Source organism: Lemur catta, chromosome 11 (assembly GCF_020740605.2).
Source record: "Lemur catta isolate mLemCat1 chromosome 11, mLemCat1.pri, whole genome shotgun sequence".
Classification (NCBI taxonomy): domain Eukaryota; kingdom Metazoa; phylum Chordata; class Mammalia; order Primates; family Lemuridae; genus Lemur; species Lemur catta.
Window position 1 is genome coordinate 81,269,769 of NC_059138.1, and position 19,685 is coordinate 81,289,453.

Below are 19,685 nucleotides of genomic sequence, written 5' to 3' on the forward strand. Positions count from 1 at the left end.
ATTCTGGGACTGTTATATGTACAATGAGGGATACATAAATGAGTAATTATAGGATATTTTAATTCTATCAATCCCTTTATCCTTGACAACCAAAACTTTGTGTGAAAAGAGAGACTTTGTGTGGAAAAAAGGAGATAAAGCTATTATACAGAAGAGATTAAGGGGAAAAAAATCTGTAGTTCTGAATTTGAATTTGAAATATTGGTATGGACTCCTCAGATATTTTATCTTAAAAATTATTCACGTAAATTTATATACATCTATTTCCTACTGCTGTCCACTGAGAGGCCTAGAAAGAATGGCCAACTCAGTGGCAATGAGCATGCAGACTGGGGGCTTGAAATATTATTTCTCACCAAAAGAAAATAGGGCTGTTAAGAAAACAATCTCATTTATGCTCTTGCCAAAGGAATCAAACTGGAGTCTGATCAAGCCTTTGGTCAAGGTGCCAATTTTCAGGAAATAGTACAGAGAAACAGACTCAATTAAAACACAGGAATACAATCAGCACCATCCAGACTGGGGGAACCTCTACAGGTCCAATTCCACAGCTATATCATAAGAAAATGGAAGGGGTGGAAAGGAAACTTGTAGGTTAAAATAGACTTAAAAGACATCAAAAAATTAAATACTGGGCAAGGTTATGGTGTCTAGGGATGCCCATGCAGGTGATAAAACTATAAGGAAAGGCAAGGAAATGATTACTATAAAGTTTAGGACATTGTTCTTTGGTGGGAGAGGGAGGATGGGATGGGACATGGCGGGGCCTTCTGGGGAGGCTCTATCTGTCCATTACCCTTGTAAACTCTATATATTCACAAGGGTGCTCATCTTTCAATAACTGATGAACCTATACATTTGCTTTGCATGATTTTCTATGTTTGTCTTCTTTTTACCAAGACAAGATTTAAAAAAATCACTGGCAGAACAATATTACACCTTGTTTATGGGTTCACACGAGTAAATGTGTAAGTATAAAATCTGACAAGAAGGAGACCCATTGAGTTCACATGGGTGGTTCCTTCTAGGAATGTGGGGAGAGAATGGAATGGAGCATAAGCGAAGACAAAGGGTTTCAGGTTTATCTGCCATGGTTTAATTTCACAGTAGAAAGATGTAATTTTGATGTAAATGTGTCAAAATCTTAACAATGGTCCATTTGGGACACTGTAAACACATGAGTTTGTGTATTATCCTGTCCTACTATTTATTTTTGAATTCTAAACATTTTAGCATGTGAATGCGTATTGCAACCGCATGCAGTAAATACTCTGAAAATGCTTTGGTGCTATTGGCAAAATGTACTAAGTAAATCAAAGGTAAAACCACCATTAGCCAAACTACCTTGCTTAACAGAAAAAATAATGTGGACATCCTTGATGAATTAGTTCCCATTAAGAGAATAAAAATTTGACTCTCAAAGAAGTTTATTCATTACGACTGTTCAAGTAACAGTATTCTATCAGGGAAATAGAGTTAACAATTTTTTTCTGCTAACATTGAAAAACAAACGTACAACTTGTTCGAACCACCAATCAGTTTCTTCTTTTGTAGGATGTTTAAGGGACTTTATTGTGATCCAGTTCAAATCAATGCAATGTTCTAGATTATTTTACCATTGGGTTTTTGAGATCAGTTGTCTTCCTAGTGTAAAACTCTGTGTTGGTAAGTCTGTATATGCATCTTAGTATGTATATGTTGGTCAAGTTAACAAAAAATTATTGAAAATTATTCATTATTTTGATTTCTTAGTACTTAAGGCAATGAGCATTAGGGGAACAAATCATTATTAATGTGACATATAAAATCACAATTGGCCATTAAACATTTTATTCCCTAAATGTCCACAGCAATTTCATTCTGCCATGATGGATACTGAATGTCTGGGAGAAATTGCCTAGAGTGTTTTTTTTGTTTGTTTTGTTTTAATTTCTATGAGCCCCATAAGAATATCCACCCACAGAAACAACACGATCTGATTCTGCTCCCTAAGCACACGCAGGGTACAAACTCAGTCATGCTGACCCATGAGTAGGAAGACAAGCAGAGCCATGGCAGCATCACCTTTTCCATACTCACCAGGCAGGTAGCTGCATAGTCTCTCCATCGCGGCCTCCACGGTCGAGTTGTGAACTTGAGCCAGCTGGTCAATCACGGATACCACCAGCACACACCCTGCAGAGAGCAGAAGAACATGTCAACAGTGTCACATGGAAAATTGGTCTGGAGGGGCCAGGGGAAAGAAAGTTTTGTGTGTGTGTGTGTGTGTGTGTGTCTGTCTGTCTGTCGTTAAGAATATCAACCTTTCCAAAACAAAGAACTTTTATTTGTTGTTTGCCTTTTAAAATCTTCTGTGTGTACAAATGCACTGTGAGTTGTAGTAAAATATAAAATGTGGCAAGAAGACTGTGGGTTTGGGAATCAGAAGGCCTGGAGATGTCAGTCCAGTTTTGTTCACTGGTGAGTTATGTGAATTTGGAAACAGAATTTCATCTTGCTTAATTTCCATTTCTTTTCAATCACATGGGAGAAAGAGAGGATGCTTCAGTGAGAAAGTGTAAGGAAAACAGCCCACACAAGGTAGAAGCTCAATAGATATTAGCTTCTCTTTTCCCCTCTTTCTCTCCTGTCTACTTCATTGTGAATAAGATCATTCCCATCCTACACATTCTCTTGCATACCGGGAGACCCGGGGTCAAAATTTTAATTTTGGAAAAGTGGTAGAAATTGCCTGACATTTAAAGTCATAAGATCTGGGACTGAGTCCTGACCTTGTATTCTTGGACTCACCATGCAGCCTTTCTGAGCCTTGGTTTCCTCCTCGTGAAGTAGGTAATAATATGTTTCCCATAGGGCTGCTGTGATTACATGAGATAAAAGTGAAACTGAGTGTGCCTTTGAAATCATAACACATTGTAAAATATTATTTCACCTCCCAGCTATAAAGCACACTACTGGAAAGCATGCACCAACATGATACGTGTGTAGAAGGGCATTACATTAAGTTAGGAATATGTCCCTTCTGCCACTTTGATATATGATAAGTATGAATGCCAGAGCTGCTAGCCTGACATTCATAGAAGATTCTAGCACTTGCCTTGATTTAAAGAACTGCTGGGGAAGCCCAAACCTCCTTTTTCCAAAGGAAAGTGACATTTATTCTCCTATACACAAGTAGTTGGTCAAAGATCAGTAAGTATGTGAAAGGAAATTGTTACATCTTATTGCAATAGGAAGAATGGACACTTATTAGGTTCGTGTCTAAGGAGGCTAGGAAAGGTTGACATCCAACATGAAGTTGTTCCAGGGTGCACGGGCCCAGTAGTAGGCTCACTATTGTCCCTCTGCTTAAGGAGCTGGGGACCCAATTCACATGTATAGTGTCATTAAAACTAAATCCCCACCAGGATTCCTTGAGGGAAGGTGGCTGATAACAGATGTGAACAATACAATTGGGCATTTTTAGACAGAAAGAAATAAAACCTTCTATAAAATGAGAAATTTCCAATGAAGGATGGAGAAATTTTCACCTTTCTAGATGCTGCAATATCTGGTGATGCTTTGGCCTTGATTGTTCTGTCCCCTCTGTCTTGGAAGAGAAAGACTTTCCAAATCTGAGATAGCGAAATCCTGATAACCGTGGTCTTACTGGGCTCCAAGAGCATCCATTTGCTGGTGCCTTTGTCACCATCCACTATCAAGGTTGATTGGCTGTGTTTTTAACCTCATGCATGACACTGGAGGATCTCCTCACATTGCAAGGAGTTTAGTAGCTGACATTTATTAGCATTTCATTATCTAAAAGCATTTTCATATAAATTTGTTTTATTCGAAAAAATAACTTTTCAAAAACATGAACACAATGTAATATCATTTTTGAAAAATTTGAAAATACAGTACAGTATAAAAAAGATAATAAACACTCAACTCACTCAGAGATAACAAATTTCACTTTTATTTTCAATATGTCAGATATATTTAATACATGGGAATATTTTCAACATTTGTAATACACTTTTACACCCTGATTTATGGCCCTGTTAATTACCATTAAGTTGGGTGGAGCTAAATAAACTTTAACAATTGCAATTGGAGAACAATGATAAGTAATTATATTGCTATGTCATGAGAAGATCTGGGGTAGTTGGAGAGGCTTTGGAAAAAAAAAACTTGGGTTCAAGTATTAGATCAGCCACTTACAAATAGTGTGACTTTGAACAAGGTACCTATCTTTCTGGAGCTTCGTTTTTAAGAGTTTAGAGTTAGACCATAAGTTCCCTGAGGGCAGGAATGGGGTCTTATCATCTCTAACTCTGAGTGCCTGGCATGGTGCCTGGCTCAGAGAATGGAAGGAAGAGATGCTTACTGGCTTGAAGTGCACTGACTTGAGAGCCACACGAGTAACACTTCAGTTGGCTGTCGCTGAGATATCCCTGCAAAGGGCTAACGGAGGCACCTACAATTGCTTCCCAGCTCAGTCATCTCACCCAGATTGCTTCCTCTCTGTTCCAGTCTCCACTTCTGGACATTGCTCCACTTCTCATTTTGGTGTGAAGCAACCAGTGCCCTCTCTTGAGCCAGGCTCTCAGCTTCTGTAGCTAATGGTTATGACATGCAGCTCACAATCAAAGAAGAATATGGTGGAGACTGGGTTGTGTCTTAGTCCATTCTTGCTGCTATAACAAAATACTTTAGACTGAGTAATTTATAAATAATAGAAACTTATTGCTCACAGTTCTGAATGTTGGAAACTCCAAGATCAAGGCACCAGCAGATTTTGTGTCTGGTGAAGTCTCGCTTTCTACTTCATAGATGGCGCCTCTTGCTGCATCCTCACGTGGTGGAAGGTGCAAAAGGGCATACGTGTTGTGTCCTCACATGCCTTTGATGCCCCCCCAGATGGATAGAATATGATCCCTGTCCATAGGGGGCTCACAATATACTTCCCCAAATGAACTGGATGGTAAATATCAGTCAAATGCTAGGTGGAATGTGATTTTGGAGAGACTATGACAGAGCAGGTGGAAGAAAAGGTGCTCTTAAGAGAGAAACAAGACTTGGTCTGAAAGAGCATGATATAATAGCTTTCTCCATATTTTCCACAATTTAATTAGTGGCAACTTTTCTTTCTCATTGGTACCTAAAATAATAGTTTCTTACAGTCAATGGTATAGTAGTCTGGATGAGATGCAAGAATTGAAAACTCACAATAGTTCATTGTAGCAGGAATATTGGGTGAGCATGGGGCATAAGGTAACCTTCACTGAAATTTGTCCTTGAAGAGTGTCCATTCCTAGTGACTCCAGTGATCGTAAACCTTGGACGCTGTTTCCTTTCCCTGAAAATTCAACTCCGGCACATATTTGCATTTGTTTTAATCCATGGCTTGGAAGGATGAATGTAAAGCGAATTGGGCTGCTCGAGACCAACCTCCTTCTTTGTACTTACGGATCTGGGCTTTTCTTCTGAGTTTTACTCAGAGAAATCCCACCAAGGACTCTTGTGACTGTCGTGGCTCCTTAGCACTGCTGGCTAAAATTGGAAAATCCTTAGATAGATAAAAAGAAGCCAAAAAAAGTCATCTGTCTCTGAAGACTGGGTGGATTTTACCACTATCATCACTTTGCCTGGGGAAGAGTTACGATGATGAAAAGGACCCTGCAGAAAAGCAGGTATTGGGGTTTGAAATGGTGAACGCCCAGGTTGGGCTCAGCTTTGATTTGGAGTCCCGAGCACTTGGCCATCTCCGCCTGACTCCAGTGGGCTCGGCTCTCCTTCCAGTTGTGCTGTTAATTTAAGGTCTGCAGTGAGATACGTTTTGAATCTTTTAGCAGCGAGAATGAAGAAATTGACTTTTCTACAGTTTCTAATAAGAGGTTTCACTTCTTTGACAGGTTAACGAATGTTTTCCCTGGGAGAGATGCATGGGCAGAGTAATTCCTACCATTACAGGCTATTCTCTGCTAATAAAAGGCCTGGCTCTGTTAAAGTGAGTTTGCCCAGGCTGCTGTTCATTTAGGGAGTGAGGGCGGAATGAGAGCTATGCATTTTGCTCAGTGGTGACCGTCTTGAAACTTACATATGGAAAATCTCTTCTCACCTGCCATCTGAGAAATAATGAATAGAATAGAACAGACACTCCTGACAGTGTTTAAAATAATAAAAAAAAAGCAAATGGGCACGAATAAAAACACCTGCCACAGGAATCCGCTTCTGGCCACATACCTCAGGTAGACTGCAGACTGTGCCATGGAATCCTTTTGAAGTGAAACAGAACTCTTGAAACTAATTATAATCATATCTGTGCTGGCTGGAAATGCAGCCAACTGCGGAGAGCGGTCTATTAGATTTCCTGTTTGTCTGAAGCCCGCACTTCATTGAAAAGCCTTGAAAGCACCTGGAGTTGTCAGAGCCACCGTCAGCATGACTGCACTTCTTTTTTGACCCTGAGTAGCGGCATAAATAATTCATCACGTTGCCAGAGCGTGCCCTACAGTTTTCAAAGTGTTTTTGCATACATTACCGTCTCATTCAAACTTCACAACAACTCATAGACGCAGGAATGATTACTCTCATTTTGCAGATGAGCACACAGAGGCTCAGAGTGGTTAAGGGCCTTGCCTAGTATGTGGCCAATAAGCAGAAGAGATGCAACCTGAACACCACGATATTTGGTGAAAAGAAAGGAAAACAAGAAAGAAAGTTATGAAAATAATCACTTAAAATGTGTCCTACTGCCAGCCTTGTTTCCCTAAGACACTAGTTACCAAGCCAGAGAGACGGTGGTACACAACCCAGGTACGAATCATCCTGCACCTTCAACCTTTTCATCTGCTTCCTCCTCTCAGAGTCTGGAGGAGAAGGAAAGGGAACGGAAGGGAGGGAAATGAAGGCTACTTGAGAGGCTATGGTACAGTAGGAGTAGGGAAATTGGGAGCCCAGGCGGACCTGGGCTTAGCTCCTGCTTTTCTTAGCTAGTGTTGGCAGGATAATAAAACTGTCTAAACTTGGATTTTGGCATGCACAGAATGGAATAATAATGCCCCTTGTGTGGTATATTAAAGATGACCACAAATTTTCTGCACTTCCTCCCATAAAGAGGTGGTGTTTCTTTCCCAGCCCTTTGAACCTGGCCTTGTGACTTGCATGTGGAGGGAGAGGCAGTCTGTGGGATTGGACCTAACCCCTCAGAAAGATTCCGCTTTTGCCTTCTTCAACACGGTAGCTGTGAGCCTGAGCCGGCCTGCTGGAAAGGCCCCATAAAAGGTGACCTACCGCCAACTGCCTGCCAACTACCAGATTTATGGGCAAGGCCATTCTAGATTATGCAGACCCTGCCATTCCGCCATCTACCAGCTGAGCGCAGCTGCCAGAGTGAGCTCAGGGGAGACCATCTGAAGAATCACCCAGGTGTGTTCAGCTCACAGAATCACGAGCTAACAAATGATCGCTGTGCAATTGTGGGATGGTCTTTAATACAGCAAAGGCTATCTGACGCCTCTGGCAAAACTGTTGGCGAGGCTTAAGTGACACATCACATAAAATGCACAGGGTGCCTGGAACAAAGTAGGCATTTAAGCAATGTTAGCCCCTCTCCTTCTTGCTGAGACATCCACTGGAAAGGAACATATTCTCCATGAACACTTTTAAAAATAAAAACACAGAAACTCATCTTTGAAAAGTATGTTGCATCATCAACAATGTTTTTACTTTTCTAGGGATGAATTTTCTTTTATTGTACATATCCAGTCCTTTGACTACATTTGGGTGGACTAGGCTGTGTAGAACATTGTTTTTATGAGAAAATTCTCAGTGAGTTCCAAACTGCCAAGTTTGCCAGGAACATAGGCAATGAGAGGGAGCATGATGGACAAGTACTGGTGAAAGTGAGGGCTCAGGGCACTGAAGGGGGAGCAGGCCCAAGCAAGGCAGGAAGAAGAAACTAGCAGGCTGTGCTGAGACACAGGATGACTGGGTTAACTAATTTAGAAATATATAAAAAATTAATAATAAAGAAATGAGAGTGGAGATGCCAGTACTCATCCACACTATCACTTATTCAACACACACTTATGAGCACCTGCTATGCACTCAGGAGCTTAAGGAGGCGAAGGTGAATGAGAGAAGACACAGAGCAGCGGGAAAGACTGATGCCTAAATGACAATCCAGCAGCCTGTGTTGTGCTAGAGGGAACTGTGAGTGCTTTGGGAGCACAGAGGAGGAAGAAATGAACTCTGCCTGGGGTTGCCAGTGATGGCTTCTTGGAAGAGCTGAGTCTTAAGGGAGAGGAGGACCTCAAAAAAAGACAGAAAAGCCTTTCCAGGGACACAGTAGTAGCATTTTCTTAAAGACCTGGAGATGAGAAAGAGAAGAGTGGGCCAAGGCTAGAATTCAGGTTCCACGGGAAGGGAAGAATAATTAGGAAGGAGCTACACTGTGAAGAACCTTGGTCATACTACAGAGCACCAGCTTCGTGCTGTGGAGTCTGGAGCACAGTTCAGTGGTTTCCAAACATTCTGCTCTATATCACCTAAAAGAATTAGAAAAACTACATACCCCTTCCACATTTTAATGGATATTAAGAAATTATTAATGGATATCAATTTAAATAGTTGCAAAGGGTATAATTTTGGGCAGATTGTAAATATTACAATAGAACTGTTACATTATACTTTCGTATGTATCCAAAAGAATCTAAATGCTCTAGTGACTTATACCTACTCTCATCCATTTAAAAAATATATGATCATACTCTTCTTTCACAGTGAGAAATTTTGCATTGAGAATTCGTCTTCTTGGATTCTATTTCAATGAAAAGTCTACCTCCTTGAATTCTTTTTCCACCATAGAATTTTGTCCCAATGTAATTTGTTTTGGTTGAAAATATTTCATTGACCACACTTTTATATCTATCAATACCAAAAATATGTATAAAATTTAAATAAAAATTTTAATTTCCTGTGATTATAACACTCTAAGTATTTTTTTTTTTTTTTTGAGATAGAGTCTCACTCTGTCACCCAGGGTAAAGTACAGTGGTGTCATCAAAGAAAGCTCACTGCAAACTCAAACTCCTGAGCTCAAGCAATCCTCCTGCCTCAGCCTCCCCAGTAGCTGGGACTACAGGCTTGTGCCACAACACCTGGCTAATTTTTTCTATTTTTAGTAGAGATGGGGTCTCTCTCTTGCTCAGGCTGGACTTGAACTCCTGACCTCAAGCAATCCTCCCGCCTTGCCCTCCCAGAGTGCTAGGATTATAGGCATGAGCCACTGCGCCTGGCCTATAACACTCTTAAGTATTAAAAAATTCTTCTGGATAGAGTTTTCTTTGTTAGTAAAATTAACTTATCTAAACAATATATATTGCCAATTTGACAAATGATTATTAAATGATGAAGGTAAAATTTTATTGAAATTGTACCTCAGTGAAATTGTTGAGCCTTTTTAATTATTAATAGTACTTATATCTGTTGAAAATATTACTTATTCATGTAAGATAATGAGATAAGATTCAGCATCACTTTTGTTCCTATTTTTCATTTTCTAAGATGTGATGAGAAACATAAATAAGTAGATGGGAATGGAAGGACTTTTGGTATAGCAATGTCACTCAGTTCTTTGAACTCTTTCAGAGTTAAATGCCAAAAATCTTAGAGTGATCTATCATTGAAAATTATTTTAAATGATCTATAACCTGACAACTCTATTAAGTCTCCCTTCAATTTTGTTGAAAGCAAAGAACTAGAAACCACCTGACTTGCAAAAATATGGTAAATCAATGCAGTTTTGTACTTTCTCCATTTTTGGGAAATATACCAAAAACTTTACTAAGGCTTATCTTTTAATTATAGCAATTACTATTTCACTTAAACCGTGTTCAAACCTAATATTCTCAGAAAGAATTGAGTCTTTTCAATACACTTTTGCCTATATAATATTTTTAATAAAATACTTTTACCTTAATGCATACTTCAAAAATATTTTTGTCAAATGTTGGCGCAGCAGATTCAGTATATTCAAGTAATAAAAAATGTCCTTTGTAGAAACCTAAATGACAAGACCAGATCATATTATTAAGGAAATTAATCCATCAGATTTTTCTTTGATGAGTGCGATGCGCACTGTCTGGGGAATGGACACGCTTGAATGTTCTGACTCGGGGGGATGGGCGGGACATGGGCAATATATATAGCCTGAAGTTTTGTACCCCCATAATAAGCTGAAATAATAAAATAAAATAAAATAAAATAAAATAAAATAAAATAAAATAAAATAAAATAAAATAAAATAAAACAATGCTCTATAAAAACAGCATCAAAATTAGGAATTGATAGATATTTTCACATTTGATAAAACAGTCTTTTTCATACTCATGGAAAACATGAGGGTGATTACTACCTACTGTTTTAAGCAACAGTATTAAAAAGCACACTATTGCCTCTAGTATTCATTAAACTTGCATTGAACCTTATCAAGGGCAATTGAAGTTGACAGAGGAAATGAAAAAAAATTTGTAAGACTCAATATGTGGATAATACGATGATATATCTGGAAACACAAAGGAATTGGTAGAAAAAAACCTTATACAAAAAAGTTCTGTAAAATAAAACAATATGACGTTCATGCAAAAAAAAAAGATTTTTCTTTGAGAAACTATAACTTCATTTTTCAGTTCTCTTCAATATTTGCATTCTAAGATTGATAGAGATAGATATGAAGGATGGTTGGGTAAATGGATAGAAAAATTGTTGGATGGGCGGGTGGGCAGATGGATGGATGGATGGATACATAGGTAAATAGACAGACAGATAGATAAATAATCTTAGCCTGTGCTTGATGTTATACTCAGTCTCTATCCACAAACCTACTCGCTAACATGAAGAGATTTCACCGGCCTGCAAATGCTTACTACTGCACTGAAGTTCCTGCAAATGTTTTGTTGAAAGAAAAATACAGTAGTTGCTTTTAGATTATCTATTTAACTATCCAAATATAGAAATAAAAGAATAAAACAAGATCCAACCCCCACAAATGTATACTTAGAAAATTTTGAAAGGAAATATAGCAAAATATCAACAGTGATCATTTGGGTTTTAGGATTTCAGTCTTTAAAATATTCTTCTATATCTAAAATATCTATGAAGATCACATGTTCTTTTATGATTGGGAAAAATTCTATTTATCAAATAATTTCTTATTAAATAAGCTTTTTAATAGCAGCCTTCCACCTTAATAAGTTTTAGAAAAACATGAAATGACATTTTCTAGAATATATTTTTTATTTCAGATCATCTGCTGGGTGGTTTTACAAACTACATCTCATTTATTCTTCATAGCACCCTCATGAGATTGCTACCTCCTATTTTACAAATGAGAACTCTGAGGCCCAGAGAGGTCAAGCAATATACCTAAATCCTTTCAGGAAGCAGTGGCTAACTGGCGATTCAAATCCAGATCTACTTTACCTTAAATTTTATATTCTTCTAAGTGCAACACTTCATCATCTTTCAAAACTGAAAATTATCAATTATGCTAATGAAAATAATCATCAATGTACTAAAGTCTGTATGATTTGAAAGGATTGCCTCTCAGTCTGAGGCTAGTCTTTACATTTTCTGAGGATGTTTCTTGGAAAGCAAATTGTTTAAATCTGATAAAATATGATTTATCAATTTTTGTTTTTGAAAGTGCTTTTATCATATCTAAGAATCTTTGCCAATGTCACAAAGATTTTCTTCTATGTTTTCTTTTAGAAGTTTTAAAGTTTCAGCTCTTACCTTTAGGTCCATGATCCATTTTGAGTTCACAACTGTGTATAATTTGAAATAAGGATCTAAGTCCCCTCATCCTTTGCATATAGATATCGCATTATCCCAGCATCGTTTGTTGAAAGACTATCCTGTCCCCATTGAGTTATCTAGGAAACTTTGGTAGGAAATCAATTGCCCTTAAATGTATGGCTTTAATTCTGGACTTTCTATTTTGTTCCACATATGTATGTCTACTCTTATACCAATATCACACTGTTTTAGTTACTGTAGTATTAGAGAAGTTTTGAAATCAGGCAATGTAAATTCTCTGACAGTGTTCTTCAAAATTATTTTGGCTACTTTTGCTTCTCTTCATTTCCATATAAATTTTAAAATCAGCTTTCCAAGTTTTACAAAAAAGCCTATTAGGTTTTTGGTTAGAAATGTATTTAATTAATATATCAGTTTGAGTATTATTGCCATCTTAACACTATTGAGTCTTCCAATCCATTGATATGATACATCACTCCATCTGTAAAACCTTCTTTGATTTGTTGTGGCAATGGTTTTGTAGTTTTCAATGTAATTTTATTTCAGCTGTTAAATTTGTTCCTAAATATTTTTATTATACTATGAATGGGTTGTTTTCGTAATTTCAATACTTGAAAGTTTGTTGCTAATATAAACAAAAATTGATTTTTGTATGTTAATTTTGAATCCTCCAACTTTGTTAAGCTCATTTATTAGTTCTGGCAGGATTTTTTTTGTAGATCCCTTAGGATTTTATAGTTAGGATCACAGTGTCTGAAAGTAAAAACAGTTTTACTTTTTCTTTTACAATCCCTATGCTTTTATTATTTTTCTTTTTTTATTAAACTGAATAAAATTTTCAATACAATATTGATCAGAAGTGGTGAGAGTGGATATCCCTACCTTGCACCTGGTCTTAGGAGGAAAGCATTTAGTCCGCCATCATTAAATATGAAGTTAGCAATAGGGTTTTCATAAATGTTCTTTATCAGGTTGAGGAAGTCATATTTTCTCTCATGACTTGCTGAGAGATTTTAACACGAATGAATAAAGGATTTTGTCAAATAATTTTCCTATTTCTATTGGATGATAATGTAATTGTGGCCTCTATTCTACTAATTTGGTGTATTCCATTAATTGATTTTCAGATGTTAAAATAATCATGCATTCCTAGAATAAACACCACTTGGTCATGTTGTGTTACCTCTTTTATATGTTGCTGGATTCAGTTAGACAACATTTTGTTAAGAATTTTGCATCTATGTCTATAAAAGTCTGTTATTTTCTTTCCTTGTGATGTCTCCGGATTTGGCATTAGGGAAAAAGACAAAATGAAGTGGAATGTGTTCCTTCCTCTTCTATTTTATGAAAGAAATTGTATTGCATTTGCATTATTTATACTTTAAGTGTTTTATAGAATTTATTAGTGAAGCCACCTAGACTTGGGATTTTCTATATCTGGTTGAATAGTATCTCCCTAAAATTCATGCCCTTCCTGGAGCTTCAGAATGCACCTTGTTTAAATACAGGATTCTTGCAGATGTAATTAGTTAGGATGAGGTCCTTCTAAAGTAGAGTGAGTCCTTAATCCAATATAACTAGTGTTCTTATATGAAGAGATAACCACACACAGAGAGGAGAAGGCCATGTGAAGACAGACACACAGAGGGAAGATGTTCAGGTGACAGTAATAGCAGGGATTGATTGGAGTTATGCAACTACAAGCCAAGGAATGAGAAAGATTGCTAGTAACTAGTAGGAGAAAGAGCCTGACACCTAATTTTAGACTTCTAGCTTCCAGAACTGTGAGAGAATAAATTCCTGTTGTTTTAACTGACCTAATTTACGGTAGTTTTTTTATAGTAGCTCTAGGAAACTAATACAATTTCTATTTATTAATTCAGTTTCTTTACATAGGTCTATTCAGGTTTTCCTTTATTTTTATTTTTTTAGTCATTTTTGGATACTTGTGTCCTTTTAAGAATTTGTCCATTTTATCTAAATTCTCTCCTTTCTTGGGACAAAATTGTTCATATTCCCCTGCAATCCTTTTAATTTCCTTTGAGTCTGTTTTATTCTTGATTTTGATTATTGTTTTTCCTATCCTTTTTTAATGATCAGTCTGGCTAAAAATTTATCAATTTTATTTATCATTTCAAAGAACCATATTTTGATTTCATCTATTTTCTCTATTCTATTTCTGTTTTTTATTTTACCAATTTCTGCTCCAATCTTTCTTATTTCTTAGTTTGAATTTGGATTGTTATTCTTTTTCTGTCTTCTTGAGGTAGAAATTTAGATTATTGCCTTTTAGATTTTTCTTTTTAATATATATTTACAGGTATAAATTTTCCTCTAAGCACTTCTTTAGCTGCATCTCATAGATTTTTGGTATATTGTGTTTTCATTTTCACTTATGCAAAACTATTTTTTAACTTTCCAGTGATTTCTTCTTTTTTACATTTTTAAAGAAGTGTGTTGTATTACTTCCATACATTTTGATGTTTCCCTGATTTTTTGCTGACTTCTAATTTAACTTGAGAAATATTTATATTATTTCAATGCATTAAAATGGATTGATACTTGCTTTACTGTATAACATATGGTCTATCCTGGAGAATGTTCCATGAATGCTTAAAATAATATATATGTTTTTGTCATTGAGTGGGTTAGCTGAGTCAAGTTAGTTACTAGTGTTGTTCAGGTCCTCTAGACCCTTACTTATTTCCTTCAAGTTCTATCAATTAAGAAGAGAAGAAATATTGAAATTTCCAACAATATTGTTGAATTGTCTATTTTTCTTCTCAAATCTATTAATATTTTGTTATTTGTATTTTGGGGCTCTGTTACTAAGTTTATATATGTAATTAATATTAATATATAACATAATAATAATTCTTACTTTTTTCTTGATATAGTAGACTCTTTATAATTGTAAAATATATCTTTGTCTTTAGAATTATACCATATCTTAAAGTATATTTTGTCTGATATGAATATATTTATCCTAATTCTCTTACAGTTACTATTTCTATAGTACATATTTTTCCCTTCTTTTAATTTAAGCCTATTTGTGTCTTTGCATCTAAAGTGTGTCTCTAGTAGACAGAATGTAGTTGGATCTTGTCTTTTTTAAAACTCTATCTTCTCAAATCCTGCTGCTGCTTTATCAACTAAGTTTATGGAATATTCTAAATCCTTTATTGTCATTTCAACAATGTTCACAGCATCTTCACCAGAAGTAGATTCCATCTCAAGAAACTGCTTTTTTTGCTCATCTGCAAGAAGCAACTCCTCATCCATTCAAGTTTTATCATGAGATTGTAGCAGTTCAGCCACATCTTCAGGCTCTACTTCTAATCCTAGTTCTCTTACTATTTCCTCCATGTCTGCAATTACTTCCTCAACTGGAGTTCTGAACCCCTCAAAGTCCTCCATGAGAGATGGAATCAACTTCTTCCAAACTTCAGTTAGTGTTAATATTTTGACTTCCTCCCATGAATCACGAATGTTCTTAGTGATATCTAGTATGGCGGATGCTTTCTAGGTTTTCAATTTACTTTGCCATAATCCATCAGAGGAATCACTATCTATGGTAGCTATAGCCCTGTGAAAAGTATTTCTTAATTTATCAGACTTGAAAGTGGAAATTACTCCTTGATCCATGGGCTTCAGAATGGATGTTGTGTTAGCAGGCATGAAAACAACATTAATCTCCTTGTGTATCTCTATAAGAGTTCTTAGGTGACCATGTGCATTGTCAATGAGCAATAATATTTTGAAAGGAATCTTTTTTACTGAGCAGTTTCTCAACAGTGGGCTTAAAATATACAGTAAACCATGCTGTAAACAAATGTGCTGTCATCCAGGCTTTTTTGTTTCATCTGTAGAGCACAATGGAGTAGATTTAGCATAATTCTTAAGGGCCCTGGGATTTTGGGAATAGTATATGAGCATTGGCTTCCACTTAAAGTCACTAGCTGCATTAGCCCCCAGCAAGAGAGTCAGCCTGTCCTTTGAAGCTGTAAAGCCAGGCATTGACTTCTTCTCTCTATCTATGAAAGTCCTAGATGGCATCTTCTTCCAAGAGAAAGCTGTTTCATCTATTGTTGAGTGTAGCCCCTTTCATCCATGATCTTAGCTAGGTCTTCTGGATAATTTACTGTAGCTTCCACATCAGCACTTGCTGCTTCACCTTACACTTTATGATATGAAGGTAGCTTTATTCCTCAAACCTCATAAACCAACCTCTACTAACTTCAAACTTTTATTGGGCAGCTTCCTCACTTCTCAGTCTTCATAGAATTGAAGAGAATTAGGGTTTTCCTCTGAGATAGGCTTTGGTTTAAGGGTTTGATCTTCTATCCAGGCCACTAAAACTTTCTCCATATAAGCAATAAGGCTGTTTCGCTTTCTTACCGTTTGTGTGTTCGCTGAAGTAGCAATTTTAATTTCCTTACAGAACTTTTCCTTTGCATTCACAACTTGGCTAACTGTTTGGCACAAGAGGCTTAGCTTTTGACTTATTTTGGCTTTTGACATGCTTTATCACTGAGCTTAATTATGTCTAGCTTTTCATTTAAAGTGAGAGACATGTGACTCTTCCTTTCACTTGAACACTAGAGGCCATCATAGGGTTATTAATTGTCCTAATTTTAATATTGTTGTGTCTCAGGGCATAGGGAGGCCCAAGGAGAAGGATAGAAATGGGGGAATGGATGGTCAGTGGAGCATTCAGAACACACACAACATTTATTGATTAAATTCCTCATCTTATGTGGGTGCAGTTTATGGTAATCCCAAAGGATGATAATAGTAACATCAGGAATCACTGATCACAGATAATCATAACAGATATAATAATAATGAAAAAGTTTGAAATATTATGAGAATTACCAAAATGTGACATGAAGTAAACCACATGCTGTTTGAAAAATGGTGCCAACAGACTTGCTTAATGCAGGGTTGCCAAAACCCTTCCATTTGTGAAAAACACAATCTCTGCAAAGTGTAATAAAGCAAAGCTTAATAAAACAAGGTATGCCTGCATGTCATTTTAATATCTTCTGATGAGAGGTCAGCCATTAGTCATATTGTTGTTTTCTTGTAAATAATAAGTTATATTTCTGTTGCTGCTTTCAAGATTTTCATGTTGTATTTGATTTTCAGAAGTTTGACTATGAGGTGTCAAGGTTTTCCTCTCTTTTTGTATTTGGGGATTTTTGAGATTCTTGGATCTATAGGTTAATATTTTTCCTCAATTTTGAAAAGGTGTTGACCATTTTTACTTCCCCTTTCTTTCTTTCCTCTTCTTTTAAACTTCCATTTCATAAATGTTGAGATGCTGCATAATGTATATTTTTTCTGAGGCTCTGTTCACTTTTCTTCAAGCTTTGTTTCCTCTATTCTTTGGTCTAGATACTTTCTATTGATCTGTTTTCAAGTTCATTGATTCTTTCTTCTTTGAACTCAAATCTTCTGTTGAGTGCATCTAGTGAATTTTCATTTCAATTATTGTTTTTTCACGTCTAGAATTGACATTTGTATCTTTATTATAATTTTATATGTCTACTGAAATTCTACTTGCTGAATATTATCATAATATTTTCCTTTAATTTTTTTACTATGGTTTTCTTCAATTCTTTGGATATACTCATAATAGTAATTTGAAGTCTTCATCTGTTTAGACCCATTTAGAGTCCATTTCTATTGACTGCTTCCACTGCCCAAGTATGGGTGTCTATTTTATGTTTCTTTCCATGTCTACAAATTTTTTTTATTGAAAACTGGATATTTTAAATAACATATTTAACAACTCTTGATTCTGTTTTATCTCCTGAGGATTGTTGGCTCTTCTTTTCTAGTGTAATAACTTTCCCGGCTTCAACTGCAGATCTTTTTCCCCCAGAGTGTAGAGTCTCTGATTCTCTGCTCGTTTTTTAGCCCAGCTTTCTGTGGACCACTCCTGTGTCTACATAGCTTAGATTTGTGCACGGTTGTGTTGAAACACATGCTTGTAAGGCTTCTACCCTCTGTCGATTGATCCATGTGTGAGATAGGGAATACATTCAAAGTTGCAGCCAGTTCTCAAGTCTCCCTGGGATTTTTTGCTGGGTTCTTTCAGGTCTCCCCTACACATGCATAGTTTCCCAATCCCTTAGGGATATGTACACAGCTTATCTCAGTCCTGCTGTTATGCTCTTCTCCAGATCATTTCCAGGATCTTTCTGCTAAACTTCTGGCTGATTGCCATTGCTCCAGCTGGGACCAAAACCTCGGGCTAGCAAAGCTGCAGGCTCTCTTGGTTAATTCCCAAGTGAGTCCATCACTTTTAGCCAGGAATGCCATGGCTCTTTGAACCCTGGTTGAATCATCTATCACATTAACAGTAGACCCACTGGTTTTTGCAGCCAGTTCCACAGTGATAAAACTACTAATATCTCTAACCAAGAAGAAAGCAGAGTAGATAGAGCAGCCCTGGGCAAGAAGGCCACAGAGACTCACTGTTTTTCCTCAAGGTCAAGCCATTTTTCAAGAACAAACATTTCTCACTTTTATGCCATTGGTGATTTCCAGTGCCCTGAAATGCTTGTGACAATTTTTCCAGTTTTATACTTGGTCTTTTGCACAGAGGAATCTCCAACCCCTTCATGCCATCATAATCAGAATTCTCTCTTATACTTATTTTTGTTTGAAGCAACCTGGAGTTTTAGATTTAATAAAATAAAGGGCAAGTTAATCTACTCCAATTTGCATTCACATTTTGTTAAATTGTGGGGGTCATTTTAAAAAATAGATTTTGTCCAGGGCATGATTCAGATAGGGGTTTGTCCTCTTTCCTAACAATAAAAGACAACTAGCTTATGAGTAAAAAGGCCATTTGTTTTCTTTCCAAATTCTCAGAGTGTGAAGTCCATGAGGAAAAGCTTGCATGTAAAAAATCAAAATTCCCAAAACCAAACCAAAATCAAAACCAAAAACAAAAACCCAAAACAAAAAACTTGTTCAGTCTGCAACTTACTCTTCTTCTATTAATTTCCATTATGTATTCATGTCTATTTGGTGAATCACATTGCAATTAAGTCCCATAAATTCTCTTTTGTGATATTATCTGGGTGTTTTATTTGAAGGCCTTTTTTTGTTCTTTTAAAAACATTTCTACGTGTGGTAGGCAGAATTTTAAGACTTCTGCCTCCCGGTGTACACACAAACAGAAGCTGAGAATATGATTGGATATCACTTCCATGATTATATTCTGTTATACGGCAATGACAAAAGGGATTTGCATATGTAATTAAGGACACTAATCAGTTTACTTTGAATTAATCAAGATTTTTCTAAGTGGACTGAGCATAATCAGGGAAGCCCTTTAAATATAGCATTTTCTCCAGCTCTTCTTGAATAAGAAAGAAATAGCTATGTTGCTAACTTCTCATGAAGAGGGGCAGCCTCTGGTTATTGAGAGTGGTCCCTAGGTGACATCTAGCAAATAAATGGGACTTCACTTCTGCAACTGCAAGGGACTAAATTCTGCCAGCAACCAGTGAACTTGCAAGAGGACCTGAGTCTCAAATCACATACAGCCCTGGCCAACATCTTGCCTTCAGCCTTGTAAAACCCTGAGCAGAGAACCCAATTATGTTATGTCTAGATTTCTGATGTGCAGAAACTATGAGATAATAAATTTGCATTGATTTAAGCTGATAAGTGTGTTGCAATTTATGCCACAGCAATAGAAGGCTAATACACTGTGAAATCTTTCTTTATAAATGAATCTTCCCTGAAGATACCGAAGAGTTGAGAATTTGTATCTACATGAGATATAGATTGGTGTGAAATTATTCAGTTACTCAGGACTCAGCTGTATAATAGGTTTAATTTCAGGACTTCTAGAGCACAATTTC

The 19,685-nt window shown here is 36.6% G+C and overlaps 1 protein-coding gene across 1 annotated transcript in view; it reads right to left on the reverse strand.

The window, feature by feature from the left end:
* Positions 1-19,685, reverse strand: part of AOAH (acyloxyacyl hydrolase) — a 201,322-nt gene that overhangs the window by 173,037 nt on the left and 8,600 nt on the right. The window contains exon 2 of the mRNA XM_045564068.1: positions 2,080-2,175. Coding sequence (XP_045420024.1) covers positions 2,080-2,175 — 96 coding nt within the window. The remainder of the gene's footprint in view (positions 1-2,079; positions 2,176-19,685) is intronic.